The following is a 19,958-nucleotide window of genomic DNA, read 5'->3' as shown; positions in this document are numbered from 1 at the left end:
GAGACCGCATCTTAGCGGTGTGTGTCTCTGGCTCCTATTATTGACTCAGCTCATGCTGGGATGGCGTGTGCGTACCGGAGAAACAGTGTAAAGACTAGACCGCTTTGCATTTCCAAAATTTCAGCAGAAATCGGATATATCGTGTAAAGAGTCCAGGGGTTCCCTTATGAGTGTACAGGGCTTGCTAAGCAATCCCAAAGTGCTCTGTTAGGGGGTTGTGTGGTCGAGCAACGTTCGGCATAACACAAAGGAGTGCAAGACATCTGCAAATACACACAATGATCAATAAATGACACATACGACTCAAGGACGAGATGCACACCAATTTATAAAAATAGAAAGTATCTTTACATATGTTTAGGCATCAGAGAAAAATCGTTCAGGTATGTTCTTAAATGTAAATTCTTTTAAACTTTAAAAAGTTCTGCAATGTTATCCTGTGGAAGGAAATATACGTTCTGCAAACAGGCATAGTATAGCGGCTTACAATCTCCAGGAGTTAAGGTGAGTGGTGGGCAAGGTCCATGGCAGCACCAGCAGTGCATCACCAGCAGCACAAGGGCGGCCATGTGCAGGGTGCAGAGTGCAAACCAGCTTTGGGAGCCCAATGTATTTCAATGGAGATCAGTCACTGTGGAAAGAGGCTGCAGGCTCTGGCCAGGATGCCAGTGAGGCTGAACAGCAAGGTGGCTCAGGCCTTGTGATGCACAGAGACGGGGAGACACCTTTGGTCCTCTTCTCCAAGACCCATAGGCGACGGGTGCAAAGGTGTCCTTAGGCATCTGGTTTTTCCTTACCGGAGCAGTTAGGGCTGAGGGGGGCCTGCATGCAGAGGCTGCAGGTGATGTCAGGGAGTCCAGGAGGGGTGAAACCACGATGTACTCGAGGTCTGGAGGACTGGGGCACCTTGTTGACACCATTGGCCCACTTCAACTCAGGCCTGAGGCGACGGGGGCAGTGGTTGCTTCAGATGTCGAATTTGGCAGTTAGGTCCCACAGTCTTTTCTTTTGGAGTTTCTGCAGGATTCAGGGAACAGTTCTGCTGTTCTTCAGGAGGTCTTGTTTGTTATAGAAGGCAGGCAGTCCTTCCTGGTTTTGGAAGCACACAGCTGCAGGACGAGTCACCTTTGGCACAGGTTGAACAGAGGGTGGCAGACAGAACAGCAGGGCTCGCGTCTAGTCAGGTGCTCTCTTCAGTCTTTTGCTTTTACGGCTCTTTGTCTCCTTCTTCTTCATAGGTCCTCAGGATCTGCTTCTCCCCTAAATTCTGAATTTAGAGGCATTAGGGGAGTGTAGGGTAGTAGCCAATGGGCTACTGACCCTTGGGGTCACTACGCCCTCTATATAACCCCTTTCTGTGGGAAGTGGGCATAACCCTGTCCCAGAATTTCTAAGTATGCCCTCACAAGGATATTTACTTCAGAAAAATCGTGTCCACCGTGCTTTAGCCCTAAGCTTAGGGGTGGTACTACCCTGGAGGTGGCCCGCCTACCTGACTAGCTCAATATCCCACTTGTCCAGGGGCCAAGGGGGCTCTGGACGGGGGGGGGGTGGCTTCCTCTCCAGTGAGGGGAGCTAGATTTGCATTCCAAAGGTGGCAGCTCTTAGAAGCTTGCTGACCCAGAGAGGCTAATTCACAGGTCATCCTATCGGAGGGGGTGTGACACCCTCTTCACTGACAGGCTTTTGTTCTGGGTCTCCTTAGAGCAAAGGCTCTCACCCTAGGATATCAGAACAGTTTCTCAGGTGGCAGCCTGACAAAAACCAGCCAGCAAGTACAACAGAGGCTGGTGTGTTTCCAGGGGACCTCTCTAATATGCCTTATGGGTGCATGTGTTAGTAAATACTACACTGGTATCATTGTGGTTTTACCAATATTAGATGTTTGATACCAAACATCCCTATTGTCAGTGAAACCATCTTGTAGCTGGGGAACTAGTTTTCTCTAGTGTCCAGCTCATGTCTTAAAATGGCTTCCCTGGTCACTTGTACTGGCAGTAATAGGACTGGCCAGCACAGGGGCATATCTGCTCATGCAGGTATTTCCTCACATGTAATATTCAGCATCCTGCCTTAGGGCTGTCAGGCCTGCAGTAGAGGCGACTTACAAATATGACATGCAGTGTGGGGGACATGGCACACAGGGATGTGTGACATGTCATGTTTTCACTTTTGTCTGCACCAGGTCACAACTTGCAATGGCAGTCGTGCATGTGCTTGGTGAGGGGTCCCTTAGGGTGGCAAAATTTGTGCTGCTGCCCTCGAGGACCCTCTTTATTACCTCAAGCCCTAGGCACCGGGGTACCATTTACTAGGGACCTACAGAGGGTGCTAAAGGTTTTGTCAATTGGGGGAACAATTGTACATTTTTAGGGAAAGAACACTGGTACTGGGGACCTGGTTAGCAGGAACCCAGTTCACTTCAATCAAAGTTGAATCAAATACCAGGCAAAAAGTGTGGGGCACTGCAACAAAAACCCAGTTTCCTACATCACAAAATACCTTCCTGCATATGAACAATCACTACAGGCGATTTTCTGTTTGTGTGTGCTGCAAAATTCAGCACACAGAAAAACCGCAAAAAAGAGGAGAAATTAATCATTTTTTTCCTCGTTGCGCTAGGTTAAGAACAGGTTTTCCCTGGTTTTATCTTTGGCGCAGCCCCATATTTACGCCACCCTTGTAAATGAGGGCAGCGTATAAAGCAATGGATGTTGCGGCGGAACGCCCACCGCAACACCCATTGCCTTCCACTTTCACGCTAAGTGCTGCATGAAAAAGGGCCTTATTTACAAGGCGATGTTAAGCCACGTTAAGTGGCTTAGCACTGCCTTGTAAATAAGGCGAAGGGCATATCGCCATCAGAACGACATACAAAGTGACGTTCCGGTGACGATAAGCCCTTGTAAATATACCCCAAAGTATCTGAAGGGCATGTCTGGATGAGGGGTCTTTTGAGCTGCAGTGTGTGCTACAATGCTCTTTGAAAGGCTGGGCTTCACGTACACCATATGGACCAGTCTGACCTAATTGTTTGAGTTGCAGCAGTATTTTCTTGGAGAAGATGGCAGCCAGTAATCCTAATGAAGTAAAAAAAAAAAAAAAAAAAAAACTGCCAGTGAAAGAGGCGGAACAGCGTGGGCTCCTCTGGGAGGGCAAGCCAACCCGCATTTCGACCAACAAACTACCAAGAGGATAGTATGACGGAGGAATAGGACTCCCAGATGTTAAAAAATACTATTGGGCATCACAACTAGCAGCCATCAACCAATGTATATATCGGCCACAAGATGACCCGGGATCCCAGATGGATAGGTGGCTCCTTCCAAACGGAAACTTTGCAAGAATACTCTACTCTAACCCTAATAAGGTGCTGTTAACAGGCCCAACAGCACATGCATCCAAATATGGCATGCAGCCAATAAAAGCTTGGGATGGGCAGGGAAGATCACACTGGCAACCCCTCTCTGGGACTCAGAATGATTGGGCACCCTACGCAATACCAGGGGCTCTGACCGTTGGGATTTGATAGGCATTTCCTGGGTGGGGAACTTGTGGAAAAAGGGGGATGTTATTCCCTTCGCACAGTTGCAAATGGAATTTGAAATGGCAGAAAAAGAGAAATTTAGATATTTACAGATAAGACACGCCCTGCTGGCGGCTATCCCGAAAGGAACGTCGCTCCATGAACTCTCCCCACTCGAAAACAAAATCCTTGCTGAACATATGCCAAACAGAGCCATCTCCCTGACATACCAGAAACTAATAAACAATATGCTCGAACCCCTCCTACAGTTCCGTGCACATTGGGAACAAGATGTTGCGGACCTAGAGGATGAAGAGTGGCAAGGAGCCTTGGCATCCCCCGAAGAAGTTGCGAATTCCTCCAGGCGTAGATTGGTGCAACTAAAAGTCCTGTACAAAACATACCTATCTAGCCCAGTATTGGTGAAAATGGGATACAGAGACGACCCGGGTGTGGTAGACAGTGTGGACGAGAGGGCACATTCATTAATATCATCTGGGAATATCCACACATTAACAGATACTGGTCAGCATTAACTCAATGCATGGAGGAAGTTATGGGGTCAAAATTTGAACCTGGGCCTGTTTAATGTATGGGGCCCATGGACCTAAATAGCAAAGAGAATATGGGTGACGTTGGGAATGTGTATAGCAAAACGTAACATCGCCAGACTGTGGGCTGCGTGGGAGGCACCAACAACCACTGCATGGAAGAGGGACATGGACTGGTGCATGCTAATGGAACTTTCAATATATGAACCACGGGGCTGTCCCAGAAAGTGGTCACAAATATGATTGTAGAGGGGGTATTTGGGAGCCTCCGAGGGGGGGGAACAATGCCATATCACCTCACAAGAAGAGTAAACCGGGCTGGTGTTGTAATAACAAACATAGAATGTTAGACCCCAATAGAATGATGCATGTCTCACTTAATAGTACCATTCAATGTACTGACTTGCTATCTGTTTGTAAAGTGCTGAAGCTGTCATCAAAATGCCAGTGAAAAACCAGACCGTACACAAGCTTATCTACCCTGCTCAGGGTTGTGCAAACTTTTAATAAGAAGTTGGAATATTGTGAAAACGCCCACACAAAGTGATCAGCAAGAAGTGTGTTAGTGTTTCAGTTTCCCCGCGTAGCTCCCAAGATAAACGTATCTGTTGATTGGTCTCTGTACTTTACCTGTCCAAGGAATTGTAATCACAGTTACAGGTTTAATTCTATCTTAACTGCAATTTTTGCATAAAACTAAGGCCCTTCCTAAAAACTATTTTCTTGTTCCCAGAGCGAGATTCGTCGTGGGTACGCTCTGGCAGACGGGTGCAAGCGGCAGGGAGTCCAGCACGTGGTGTTCCTTGCTCAGCACCACGTGCACCGGAAGTACGGCCTACCCGCCAGACACATGGATGCCAAAGCCAGCGTCAACGACTACATGAACGAGATCTCCCTTCCCAAGACCGAGGTCATCCTGCCGTATTACTTCGAGGACCTTGTCGCTGCATTGAGGCCGTCGGCAGGTGGCCACAACACATATAAACTAGGTGAGAGACAGCCATGACAGAAGGGAACAGAAAGGGACGAGGAAGGAAATGGTAAATCACAAGCACCACAGCTGTTCTTCTGGTACCCTCTTACTGACGGCTGTGTGGACCCACGCGCAAAGCTTGCCCTTTGACGACCTGCAGCACCATGTCTAGTACTGGACATCCAAGTGGCTCATACAATCCCCTTGAAGCAAGGTCTGCAGATCCCCTGTCATTCCACCACTGAGACACACACAGAGCTGTGCCAAGTAGGGTTGCCACCTTGCCAGATTTCTAGTGGCACCAACGGTATTTTAAAGTCCTGACTGGTCCAAAAATAAGCAAAATCGCCTAAAGACGGTATTTTTAGCCCTCATCTGTACATATTTTAAACACCAAATCTAAACAGAAAGCGCTTTCAAATGTGTTTTGGAGCTGCATTAACAATCCCTGATTAATAATCAAAGTAAACAAAGGCAGAAAAGTCATGCTACAAACATACAAGCGATTTTCTTGAAAGTACTGTCTGGGCTTTTGAAACCTCATAAAACAACAACAAATGGGTGCTATTTTTCCCTTAGAAAGGTGGCAACCCTAGTGCCAAGTCACCTTACCCGGAGCACACATGCCTTTTCCTGTGCTAAAATCAGGGTCACTGAAATTAGGCGTATCTGTGACTGCACGGTTTTCACATACTCAAGCAGTTGCCACATAGTCTACCATCAGCTGCGTAATTGGGTGTTAAAGTGACAAAACAGCAAAACAACACCGCCAAAGAACGTGGACATATTTGAATCTACCCTGCCCCATAATTTGGTCCTCACTTGCCTCATAATTCCTGGGGCTGTGACTAAATGCCGCACACAACTTTGCAAATGCTCCCCAAGCCTGACCACCGACTCTCGCCATTCTATTTATGTGACCCACACAGAGAACCTCAGTCCTGGTTTTCATTGTTTCATACAACTAGCAAACCACACATGCCTGGGAGTAGTTCGCAGAGTTTTGCTAGGCAGAACTCCGTAAAGTTACAAAAATCTCTGCAAAGTTCAGTGAGTGACGGAGTGCAGTGCGAACTGCAGTTTGGGCTGGTATTCCTGCCGCTCGGGTAGAAATTCTACCAGAGCGGCAACGGGGAATAAACTCCGCTGCACATCGCAAAGGGGAGTTTTCCGCACTCCGTGAAGTGCAGAAAACTCCACAAACAGAGCCAAGTTCATCGCCCAGGCTTATGCTGAGCTGTGAACAATTAACTACAGCCAGTCCTTTATGTGTCAGCATTTCTTTAAGCCATTGCTGAAATCTCTAGCAGCAGGAATTACCACTAGAAGCGGCAAGCAACACCAAAAGCATGTACTAGCAGCAAAACAAGTGTCCATAGTCATATATTTCAGTTTAAACTTTTGAAAACTTGGCATGTCTAGACGTGAATGGATGAATGGGTAAATTAATTGATCCCTCTTAAAAAATGTGAGCTTATCCGTTCTCCGTCTCCCCCTGCAGCACTCCCCATGGGAGACACCGCTATGGATGGGATCAGCGTAGCCCAAGTAGGCCCGGCCATCGCGTCCATCTTGAAGAACCCTCGCCGGTGGACCGGGAAGAGCTGCTCCCTCTCTGCAGAGCGCCTGACGATCAAGGAGTACGCCATCAGGTTATCACAACTACTGCACCCGGCACAGTTCCAGGATGATAGGGTGAGTGCAGGGCTGCAAACCAGGGGCTAAATGTATCAACACTTGTGACCAGTGTAAAGTCACCAAAAGGGATGCATAGTGTTGATTTGGGATTCTTTTTCCAGCGCAAAAACTTGCACATGGGCGTTGTCAAACAGCCACCCATGCTTTTTTGATGCATTATCTGATACACAGCCTTATTTACTTACATCTATGGACAGGGCTATACGCCTAAAAATGGACACCTTTGAGGAAAACGCAAAGTTGGAGAAAAAAAATTATATTCTCTTATATTTTCTAATTTTGCACGTGTACTGTACTGTATAGCACAAATACAAAGTTTGTACTGGAATGGTACTCATTCAAAACAAAACATACGCTACAAATGACTCACACACCTTTGCACGGTGGAACAAGGGTGTGTGCGTGGTGGACAGCAAGAAAGTGTGGCAGCGCTGGGGACGACAGAAGCAGCACCATATCTCATACATCTTTTACTATTCAAATCTCCCAAACAGGCATTTCTAAACCCTTACCTCTGACTCTTTCCCCTCCACCTCCCCTTACTCATCCCAGACCCCCTCCTACTGCTATGAACTAAAAAAAAAATAGAGTCTAGACCTTTGCCTCTTATGTCCCTCCACTATTCCTTTTCAATACAAAAAACAGAATATCATGTCCACCACTCAAATCAATTTTATATTTCCCTATACTAAATTCCCTTTACTCATCCAAACCCCCTCCTACGGCTATAAACTCCCCCAGAAAAACAAGAAATCTAGACCCCTCTCTCTTTTATCCCTCAATTATTTCTCCTCAATCCAACTAACAGACTAACATGCCCCCACTCAAATTAATTGCATATTTCCCTATACTAATTCCCACTATTTCTGTTTGGGTTCCGGAGTAGCGGGCTACTCAACAAAAGGTGCTTCAACACCTCATCGGGGTAGCAAACGTAATATAACTGCAAACCTTTTCCCTCTTCTGTCCCTCCACTATCCTTCTCAATCCAAATAACAGACTAACATATCCATACATTTCAGTGAATTTCATTGTTTTTTCTATGATGTTCTTAATTTCCTACTTTGGCTGCGAGGGTTGGCCAGAACGCCTGGTCAGTGCCAAACCTCACTGCACACAATCTTCAGCCTGCACAATGGTGGCTGGATGCAGGGCCTGGCCTGCTGTCATGCACAGCATCTAACCTCTTCTTCACAAGGCCTCTGGCCATGTGCAGTAGTGTTTGGCCGCAGGGCCTGACAACAGGACAGGCCGTACTTCCAATTCACTGCAGGTGGCCAGCCTCCATTGTGTATAAAGGTTGGCCGATAGACCTTTGTCTTTTGCCCGATTTCTTTTTGTTTCTAAATCTTTTTTTATAATTTTTGGATCCTAATTTTGTACCGCAAACTCAGGGCAAGAATCATGACCAGGTACGGCGAATCCAGGGACCGCCTTTTTGAACTATGTCTCACCCTCCTAGGTTTCACTCTTCTGAATCCATGACAAGAAACCCCATATGTTGATACATGGGTTGCTGAAGCTTTCCCTGAGTTTGCGGTATTCAGGCATGAGGCTTGCCCTGTTTGTGGATGCTTTTCAGGGCTTCGCGGTACCAGACACCCAAATGTAACAGTCATTGGCTGCCATTTTACGTGTCGGTTTTCTGAGGACCTGAAAAAGCATATATAGACCTTGCATGGTTTTTATTTTTATTTAAATCAAAAGACCTCCCTACCCCCTTCAAATCCCCCTCCATGGCCAGGGAGAGACAGGATGTGCTCACCAAATTCTTTTATAAGGATCAAGAGGGTTGTATTCTCTCCCTTCTTTCTAACCCAAAATACTCTTCCACCCTCCAAGGGTTTTATGACAGGGCACACATGGCTAACCCACATGTGCCTCTACTACGCGGTCCCAACAACGAAGGTGTCTAATAATGTATTCCTTTACAACACATGCCTTTACTATGCATGCCTTTACCATGCAATTTCGTGGTAAAGGCATGACTAGTAAAGGGCAATGTGGTAAAGATCACCCCCTGAGCCCTAAAATTGACCGATCCCCCTGAGCCCTAAAAACTACCCCGCCCGAGTCCTAAACTCTACTCCGAGCCCCTCTAAAGCCCTAACTACTACCCCCATCCCCCCAGAACTCTAAACACTACCCCAATCCCCAAGCCCTAAACACTACCCTGACCCCCCGAGCCCTAAACACTACCCGACTCCCGAGCCCTAAACACTACGGACCCCTGAGCCCTTAACACTACCCCGAACCTGCGCGTACCGTAAACACTACCCGACCCCCCCCCTTCAGCCCTAAACACTATCCCGACTCCCCTGAGGCCTAAACACTACCCGACCCTCCTGAGCTCTAAAAACTAGTGGTTTATGGTGAGTGTAGTCATTTAATGAGTCTATGTCCCTTGCACAACCCTGTACACACATTGAACAGAAGCGTAGCTCATCTAAGCTATGTAGATATGGCTATGATGTGTCAAAAGTTATTAACTGTAGTGTGGGATGTACCAACTGCTGCGCGTAAAGTGCAATTCACAAGGCTGTTTTAAAACATGTTTATATGCATGGATACTAATAAGGCATGTGACCTCATGCATTAAACGTAGCCAACTGAAAGGGCTTCAGCCTGATAAGGGCAATATGCAATTAATTGGACTGCAAAGCGCATTTGGGTAAAAGTCAGAACTGGCAGAAAGTGTAAATTGCTCGAGAGAAGGCCATTTGGCAACTACTACCTCACCTACAAACACAAGCCATGCAAAATATAAACCGTGATTCTCAATGACATTTCCCCACCCACAGACAGAGGGTATTTCAAGTATTCACAAATTTTTATTTTCTTAAACTGAACCTGCAAACGTCAATGTATTGTTTTTATCCTGCCACGCATGCACTGGATCACTACAGTCAAAGGGGTGTAGCTGAGCCAAATTTGGCAGCACCCACTCCGACATTTTCAAAACGCAGGGATGCACCGTATTCACAAGAATACAGTGCACCCCTGTCTTTTCCCTAGCGCTGGCTCTAACTTTAGCTGCCTAGTGCCAACACAGGCACCCTCACACCATAGTGCATAGGTGCTTGTGTTGTAGGGAATGATTGTTTATGTGCAGGAAGGTCTCCCTTCCTGCACATGAACAATCCATAATGGCAAAATTGTTAGTTCTATGTGCAGCACACATAGAAGCAGCAAGTCGTCATTATTTCATGATAGTTTCTGTACAGGAAGGGACATCTTCCTGTACATATGGAGAAGGGCATATCGCCACCAGAAAATTGCTTAAAGTGACGTTTTAGCGGCAATATCCTCTTGAAAAAATGCCCAAGAGTGTGTAGTCACCCCATCTACTTGGCCCAATAATCTTATCAGCAGCTACAACGCAGTTCTGGAACACTCGATTCCTGGTTGGGTAAGAGATCCTCTTCTCAGGTGCTTATGTAACCATGCCAGTGTGTCAGCAGGGCACTGATGGCTGTTTTGACCAATGGAGCATGTAGGCCTCTGCTGCGGCCACCGCTCTGCATCACCATCAGACATTGGAATTCCCAAGAAGGTGCTGTGCTGTGGTCTGGGTCTGACCTACCTGACGGTCACTCTGGCACTGTTTTTCAGTCTGACTGAGCCATCGGCCCATGCTCGGAAGCTCCAGACCAAAGTTCAATATCTCTGCACACAAGCCAGATTCCTGCAAAGTCCTTGGTGTTGGACGTATCTTACAACTCACGCTTGTACGTACTTTAACGCAAATCAGTGGCCATAGGAGGCTGCCTGGTCAGCGTGAGCAGCCCACGTAATAGCACAGTCCAGTCAGGGCTCAACCTGCTGCATTATAACTTACAAGGCCTTCAATTGGTTGGTTGCTCCGAGGAGGGTGTCACTGACTGACAGCTAGGTGAAGAGAGTAGAGCCATCCACCACAACACAGGAGAAAAAAGAGATAATCCGCTTAGCTTTTAGTTCATCTGGTGTGCATGACAAATTAGCGATCATAGCTTAATGAGGGGAGTTGAGTTAAATTGCGTTACCCTAACATGAGATGCGTGGCACTTGGCAGTGCTGCGTGTCTCATCCTCCTCCCCCAGTGCAGGAGAGGGGGCATTTGTTACTGCATCTGCCATGGCATGGGTTGAAAGAAAATAGATATTCTGGAAACCTCACAGAAATCCAATACATGTTTAAAACCAAAAATGTAGCTGGAGCAAAAATATCCTAATATTCAGGGCCTTACTTATGAGGTTTTGCAACACTTTTACGCTGCCGTTGTGTCACTTTTTGTGACGCACCAGCGGTGTATAAAATGTGCTATGTTGCGCCATATTTACAAAGTAGTATAACCGTGAGGGAAAGACCCAATATACCCTTGAGGGCTTGGGCAAGTTTAAATGAAAAAGTAATGTGCCAACAAGGGATTTTGTTTGAAGAAATTATATCTTTTTTTTAATTTTAGAAAATTAATTTGAAAATGAGTTCAGAACTGATACTCAACAACACATTATTTGACTGAATTGATCAAATATGTAAAACACACACGGGGTATCTATTTCGTGAAGAAATCACAGATCTTTTTATATATACAATCAATAAAAAGGAGTACAAATAGAAAATTACAGCATATAATAAACTCATATATTGAAAGATTGTAATATGGTAGCTTGTTTGTGAATCTCTTATCGAGACCTACCCGATCTTAGTTGGATGAAGATATTCCTTCCAGATATCTATGAAGGGATAATAGAACACTGCAAGGCAGTACTATGAGTGTGGTACTCTTGTGCGTCAAAAGGAGGAGACTATCCTTCCTGGTTTAAGGTTCTTTATTGGGAACTCTGTGATGACACTGGAAAGACAACATAATATCAGTCTAAGTTGTCAGAAAAAATCAATGTCGTAGTGTCAGAGGTTTGGCAAAGCATTAGCATAATAAAGTCGGGGTAGTCGGACACTATCGCAGAGGGGTCTAGGACAATGATTCCAAGCATGGCTAGTTATTTCCCATTGTTGTTTGGGCATTCGCTCGAGGGAAATTACTTTGCACAATATCTTATTCTGCTCAATAAGGACTTAAACACGATGGTCAAGGAAACAGGTTCTGAGACGAAATTCGTCAATCATGCCACAATGTTTCTAATTTTGAACGAAACGGGGACGTTTTTTGATAATTAATCCCAGTTACCCACTACATATCCAGTTTGGTAGTGTTCGAATTTAACTATTACCAGAGGGGAAAAAAAACAACAAAAAAAACAAGGGAAACCACAGCTTTTCAAGACGTTATTTAAACAAAAGCGGCCCATTGTGGGAAGGGAACACGTCGAGTGTTACTTACATTTCTATCCGAGAAGAAACGAATTCAACACCCGTCCGCAGGCAGGAACCCGAACAAAAGTTCAAGATTCGTGGCGTTTATTTAAAGGGCATTGGCAGGCTACCAGCCAGCTGTTTTCAATTAGGAGGAGGGGTCAAAGCGCGAGTTTGCTGAAACGAAGCGGACATCTTGGAAAGTCCACTTTAAAGGTTAACTTCCACGTTCAAAAGAGTAGTGTACTAACCGGAGGTTGAACACATTACAATTTGTGACCCTAATGTAGTAATCTCGTTGCACCGCTAGTTTCTATGATTTCCGGTGTCGAGATCTTGGGTGCAGGGATGTTTTCTAACTTGGCGGCCATGTTGGAATGGTAGAATACATAGACTTTCGTATTCTATGTGTGTGATGGTAAAGTTAATTTCATGGCCAAGGGAGATGGAATGAGATTTTAGTAACATTCCAGTGGTCGATTAAATACTAATTCATGAACTTTGTGAACAAACTAATTAGCTTCTATAGTATGCCTACAAGTGGCTAGAATGGTAGCTTTAGTTCGTATCAATACAGAAGACAGTTACAAGATGTAAATCAATAAAATCACAGTTAACACATCATATTGGTTTCACTTGTTGGTACATATAACATTAGGAGTTTAGAGTTGTCGTTATACAGTGTATTTTCAAGAAGCACTACATCATACAATCATAGAATTCCCTTGTCGTAGTTTAGGTCGACTTTTGGCTACTTCAACAACATTTTGAGCATCAATGCATGGCATGTGATACAATATAATCTCATAGTGCACATTTGGTAATACAATTTTACACAAATCAAGATTTTATTCAATAGAAAAAGATGCATGTTTCGGAAATACAGGCAATTTCTTAACTGAAATAATTCAAAATCAAGTAAGGCATGCCAAAGTATGCCATTCAGTCGCTGTGTTTAAACCCTGTTTAATATTATCAGTTTTACAGATCCATTGATTTTCTTTGATCGTGAGTGTACGATCGACGTTGGACTGTCTGATCGTGGGTCTCACCACTTCTATCACCCACCACAGCATCTCTTTTTCTGTATGTCCCAGACGTGTGTAATGATCAACAAGTGGGGCATTCTCAACTTTACATCTAATTCTAGACTGATGTTGTACAATGCGACTTTTTGCCATTTGTGTTGTTTTGCCTATGTAATTCAAACCACACGGGCATTGGATACAATAAACAACATTTTTGGTGTTACAGTTAGAAAAAGATTTTGACCACACCTTTTTTCCATTTAGGTCAAATGATTTAAGGTTAGTAGTGCTTGAGCATGCTGCACAATTGCTGCACTTATAATGCCCAACCAAAGGTACAATTTGTTTCATGTTGTCAATTAAATGTTGCTGTGGCATTTTATACGCATGGACTAATCGATCTTTAAGATTTGTGCCCCTCTTAAACGAAAATAATGGTTCTTCTGACAATTCAGGAAGGGATGCTAGGAGGGTCCAGTGTTTTTTCACGATTTTTTGGATTTTATTTGTGGCGGTCCCAAAGGTGGTGACACATGCCAGCATGGATTCTGTCATCTTATGTTTAACTTCTAGCAAAGCATTCCGATCATTGTACCACGCTCTCTTTAAAGATTTTTTGAGTAACTTATTGGGGTACCCTCGTGAATGCAGTTTTTCTTTGAGTTTCTTTGCTTCAAAGAAGTAGTCCTCTCTTTTGGAGCAGTTCCTCCGGAGACGGAGGAACTGTCCAAAGGGAAGACCATCCTTTAACGACTGTGGATGGTGGCTCTCATATTTTAAAAGAGTATTACGTGCTGTTGGCTTAGTAAACAAGGTAGTATAGAGTGTGTTGTCTTCACCTACCTTGATCGAGATATCAAGAAAGTTCATGCATTGATTGTCAGAGTCAAGTGTGAATTGTAGATTCGGGTTTCTGGAGTTGATCCAGCTATGAAATTCAGTAAGAAGTTGTTTGTTGCCCTTCCAAATTAGGAAGACATCATCTATGTATCGCAGCCAACATGTGATGTTAGCTGCAAATGGATTAGACAAATCATAGATGTATCTCTGTTCGAAGTCTGAAACATAGATATTCAGCAAACTCGCGCTTTGACCCCTCCTCCTAATTGAAAACAGCTGGCTGGTAGCCTGCCAATGACCTTTAAATAAACGCCGCGAATCTTGAACTTTTGTTCGGGTTCCTGCCTGCGGACGGGTGTTGAATTCGTTTCTTCTCGGATAGAAATGTAAGTAACACTCGACGTGTTCCCTTCCCACAATGGGCCGCTTTTGTTTAAATAACGTCTTGACAAGCTGTGGTTTCCCTTGTTTGTTTTTGGGTTTTTTTTTTTTCCCCTCTGGTAATAGTTAAATTCGAACACTACCAAACTGGATATGTAGTGGGTAACTGGGATTAATTATCAAAAAACTTCCCCGTTTCGTTCAAAATTAGAAACATTGTGGCATGATTGACGAATTTCGTCTCAGAACCTGTTTCCTTGACCATCGTGTTTAAGTCCTTATTGAGCAGAATAAGATATTGTGCAAAGTAATTTCCCTCGAGCGAATGCCCAAACAACAATGGGAAATAACTAGCCATGCTTGGAATCATTGTCCTAGACCCCTCTGCGATAGTGTCCGACTACCCCGACTTTATTATGCTAATGCTTTGCCAAACCTCTGACACTACGACATTGATTTTTTCTGACAACTTAGACTGATATTATGTTGTCTTTCCAGTGTCATCACAGAGTTCCCAATAAAGAACCTTAAACCAGGAAGGATAGTCTCCTCCTTTTGACGCACAAGAGTACCACACTCATAGTACTGCCTTGCAGTGTTCTATTATCCCTTCATAGATATCGGGAAGGAATATCTTCATCCAACTAAGATCGGGTAGGTCTCGATAAGAGATTCACAAACAAGCTACCATATTACAATCTTTCAATATATGAGTTTATTATATGCTGTAATTTTCTATTGATCTTATAGAACCAGCATAATCCATTCGATGAGGGGATGAAATTGCCTCTACTCAGACTGAATTCAATGAGTCATAAGTAAGCAATGTATTATAACGTTAGACTCCAGCGAGCTATTTACAATATAGCATGCTTTCACTCTTTCACCTTAACTATGCAGAAATTATAATGCTGTAAATATTGATGGATCTTGGTGTCTTCTCACAACAATAATTCAAATGATTGCTCTTCACACACGGGCTATCTCTTTTTTCTCTTTCTAGCAAGAAGAGAATAACTTTGTTTACGTTGTTGTAATTAATTGACACTATGTTTATACAGGAGTCCTTTTTAGAAATCTCCACTGTCCTGAAGATGGTCTGACGGATTGACGCCATCACAGACCGAAACGTCAACTACATTATCTATATCCATAACATCTATGTACAGTTGATTGCTCTCCTAATATGAGATAGATCTCTGTGTTTTCGTGTGGATTGGATATTTTGTTTCATGAAATGTGGATAACATTAATTTTTTTCTCTCTTCATGTTACACTGCACATTCAATTGTTTATTTGTACTCCTTTTTATTGATTGTATATATAAAAAGATCTGTGATTTCTTCACGAAATAGATACCCCGTGTGTGTTTTACATATTTGATCAATTCAGTCAAATAATGTGTTGTTGAGTATCAGTTCTGAACTCATTTTCAAATTAATTTTCTAAAATTAAAAAAAAGATATAACTTCTTCAAACAAAATCCCTTGTTGGCACATTACTTTTTCATATTTACAAAGTGACACATCTACGTAGATGCGTCACTTTGTAAACCCTTGCGCCACATTATACTTGTGCCAGGTATAATGTATGCAGGGTGGCGTTACCCTGCAGAAAGCCTCGTAGAAGTGGCACCTTGAAATCTATAAGACTTCATGTCGCCACTTCTAGGACGCCATTGCGTCAATATCTGTCATGATCCTCGCGAGCCATTTGGCTTCCAGACAGAAGATCGGCGCCACCCGGGGGTATCTAACAGCGCGGCAAAGGAGCGTGCTTCTAAGACCGACTACAAGTCCCAGAAGACCTCGGGACGTCCAACGGCGGCGCAACGGAAGCGGGGTTGGTCACATGACCACCGCTATAAGACCATCCCCCTCTGGAGAAACGGCGCTTGACAATCCGAGGAGGTTCCCTGAAGACAGCGCTTAGCGGATGGTATTCCCCGCTGGAGGACAAGCGCTCGTTCACTTTTTCAGCATCGTGACTCCCATGTCCCGAACCCTTTGTCACGCCGCTCCTGAGGTCTCCCTGGTTCCCGTTCCTGCCTGAGGTACCCAGATCCGGTATCAGGTAGGACACTCCGTTGGGAGGAGCAGGAGCACCCATTTGCTTCGTACTCTGCTAGGCAGTGACGTAACTGCCGTAGCCCAGCGTCTTTCCCGAGGAATTCCCGATTTCCGTCTACTTCGACAGCGTCCTGCGCAGGCAGCGCGAAGAGGCGTGGAAGCCCTGCCGCTTGCTTCGACATTTACTTACAGAGAGAGAGAACACCTTTTGTTTAGATAGGCATTGCTGGTTGCTGCCACGGTAGTGAGATTAACTACCGCTTGCGCAACAGCAGAACAAACTAGTTCTGCGCAGACCATACCCTATCTACCGTTTCCAAGACCGTGAAGCCAACGGTCTCACCGACTGGGAATCGAAGTTAGCGCCCGCAGTAGGTGAGTGGTGGCCCTTAAGCAGGGAACAGGGAGGTAAGGGGTTAGTGGTACTTCCTTCCATAATCTGCCTTGTCTGTCTCCTCCTTACTGCAGCCTACTAGAGAACTACCCGTCAGACCCTCCGGCTCCCTGACAGAAGAAACAAGCGGACCCTATCCTTCCCTTCATTCGTTCCTCTCTTTTTCCCCCTAAGTGCCTCTACCACGCATTGGTTGTTTTGGTTCGCCAGCGTGGGGTTGCACCAGTGGGAAGGGAGAAATATTCTACACGCCATCGTTCCTGCCGATCGATCAGCAGGTTAGTAGGAGCCTAGAGTATACGGCTACTGCCGGCCTGACAGATTGTCAAGCCCACGTATACCTTTCAGCCTGAACGATGGACTCCAATGTCGTGCTGTCCTCTCTGTTGGAAAGCATGACGGCTTTACAACAGGAAGTGCACGATTCAAGGTTAGAGAACCAGGACATGAAAAGGGAAATGAGTACCTTGCGCAGGGAGGTTGCAGGCATTACGAGGCAAGGCCCTAGCAAGAGTACATACATAAAAGATTGGACCCTTCCCCCTCCTGCGACACGCACAACTCCGGTAATGGGGGGTGGTGCCACTGGTACAGGGTTCTTTACTCCTTCTGGCACGCCCCAACCTCCACAGGATTCTGCTCCGACAGTACACGTCATCCAGACTCATGGTATACCATTAGCTCCCCCCGAAAGGTTCTTTGGGGACCCAAAGAAATTTGAGACCTTTCTGAACCAATGCCGGCTACATTTCCTTTGCAAACCAACGATCTTCCAGGAACATACCGCAAAGACTTCCTTTATGATGTCATACATGGGGGGTAATGCAGCCAGCTGGACCATTCCATTGATGGACAGAAACGACCCGGTGCTGCACAATTTCCACGATTTTTGTACCGCAATGAGAAGATTGTTCGACCGCAAGTCACACATGCTATCCTTGGATCGGGAATTGCTCACTCTGAGACAAGGCTCGCAGGACCTGCTATCATATATCACGACCTTTAATCGATTGGTGGTGGAAACCGACTGGCCTGCCGAGAAACGCTCCACTCTCTTTTACCAAGGTCTTCGAGGTGAGCTGAAAGACGTGTTATCGCAAGTGGTTCAGCTGCCTCCCACTTGTGAGGAGCTGATTGATCTCACGGTACAGTTGGAACATCGCCTACAAGAACGGAAGACGGATAAAGGCCGAGGTGAGAATCGCTTCCCGTTGCCCAGAATGAGATCGCTCCCCGAAGACCGTCCAAAGACCATAGATCTCAGCGAACCTATGCAGATCGGAGGAGTGCGAGGTCCTCTTACCCCCGAAGAATGGGAAAAAAGAAGGCAACAGAAGCTGTGTCTTTACTGCGGAAAGAGTGGGCATTTTATCAGGGAATGTCGCGCGAGAGCCAAGGCCCCGGAAAGACCCGGTCCCCCACAAGTGCCTGCAGCGACCTTCTCACAGGAGTCGGAAAACTAGAGAGCCCACGACAGGAAGGGATCACTGCCATGGGTACCGATTCATCACGGATCCCCCTTGCACTAGCTAACACTATGCAACCCGCCGTAGCGCACATCAATGTGTGTGTAACTCTATGGATCACTGAAAACAGCCTACTAGACGTGGCGTCCTTGTTGGATTCGGGCGCCACCAGAAATTTTATGGATCTCCAGTATGCTCGACGGTTTGGGGTGCCATACGAAAAGAAGATGATACCCGAAATAGTGAAGGCCGTAGATGGGAAGACCTTAACCTCCGGACCGGTTAGATATCACACCATACCCCTAAAAATGAGGGTAGGGGAAGAACACTACGAAATCCTGCAGTTTGACCTGATAGACGCGCCACAATTCCGTTTGATCCTAGGCATGCCGTGGCTAACGCTACATGACCCGGTAGTACGGTGGGCAGAACGTACGGTGTCACTGACCTCTGAGTATTGCAAAACGCACTGTACTCGGCACGTCTTGCAGGACAATGGTTCCAGAACACAAGCCAGTTTCCTCGCTGAAGGTCGGGAAGAAGCCGAGTATTGCTGCGCAGTATCCTTACCCAACGAATATCTGCAATACCAACCGGTGTTCGACAAACAAACAGCGGCCACATTACCTCCCCACCGAACATTTGATTGTCGGATCGATCTACTACCTGGAGCGGACATCCCCTGCAGTCGTGTGTACGCCCTAACAGAACCAGAGACCCGCTACCTCAAGAAATATCTGGAGGAGAATCTGGAATCAGGATTCATCCGCCCTTCCTCGTCGCCCGCCTCGTCTCCCCTCTTTTTCATCGCCAAAAAAGACTGCGATGAGTTACGAGCCTGCATCGATTACCGCGCCATCAACAAAATAACCATTAAGAACCGGTACCCTCTCCCCTTGATTCCCGTATTGCTAGACCAGCTCAAGGGGGCTCGCATATACACCAAGCTTGACCTTCGAGGTGCATACCATTTGGTTCGTGTAAAATCCGGGGACGAATGGAAAACGGCGTTCCGAACGAAGTTCGGTCTTTACGAGTATCAAGTGATGCCCTTCGGGCTATGCAACGCCCCAGCAGCATTTCAATTCTTCATGGATGAAGTTCTCCGAGGTCTGCTGGAGGTGTGTTGCATAGTCTACATAGACGATATACTCATCTATTCGTCCATCTTACAGGAACACATCACCCATGTGAAGGAAGTGTTGACACGTCTTCAACGCCATTCGTTGTATGCCAAGTTAGAGAAATGCTTATTTCATGTACCGGAAGTTGCCTTCCTAGGGTACATCATTAATGCAAAAGGGTTTCAAATGGATACCGCCAAAGTAGATGCAATCACTTCCTGGAAGGCCCCAAGCCACGTTAAGGCGGTACAACGATTTCTGGGGTTCGCCAATTACTATAGGCGGTTTATAAAGGACTTCTCGAAGGTGATTCACCCCATCTCTCGGCTACTGAGAAAAAATACTCCTTTCGTCTGGGATCAAGAGGCGGACCGGTCTTTTCAGGAACTAAAACGACGGTTCACAACAGCTCCCATTTTGTTACACCCAAATACTAACCTACCGTTCGTGGTGGAGACGGATGCGTCTCAATACGCCATAGGAGGAGTGCTGTCACAAAGGCACCAACAAACGGGACAACTCCATCCGGTGGCGTTTTATTCCAAGAAACTATCCCCGAGTGAGGTGAACTACTCCATTACGGATAAGGAACTGCTTGCCATCAAACGGG

General features: G+C 45.6%; 1 protein-coding gene across 2 annotated transcripts in view; it reads left to right on the top strand.

Moving 5' to 3' along the window:
* The window catches only part of LOC146833827 (nmrA-like family domain-containing protein 1), a 70,613-nt gene that overhangs the window by 38,621 nt on the left and 12,034 nt on the right, over positions 1-19,958 (top strand). For both annotated transcript variants that reach the window (XM_085600096.1, XM_085600097.1), the window contains exons 3-4: positions 4,811-5,066; positions 6,552-6,745. In XM_085600096.1, coding sequence (XP_085456222.1) covers positions 4,811-5,066; positions 6,552-6,745 — 450 coding nt within the window. The remainder of the gene's footprint in view (positions 1-4,810; positions 5,067-6,551; positions 6,746-19,958) is intronic.

This window comes from Triturus cristatus, chromosome 4_2 (genome assembly GCF_964204655.1).
Source record: "Triturus cristatus chromosome 4_2, aTriCri1.1, whole genome shotgun sequence".
NCBI classification, from domain to species: Eukaryota; Metazoa; Chordata; class Amphibia; order Caudata; family Salamandridae; genus Triturus; species Triturus cristatus.
Note: the sequence above shows the minus strand (reverse complement) of the source record. Positions and strands in the feature narration are given on the sequence as shown.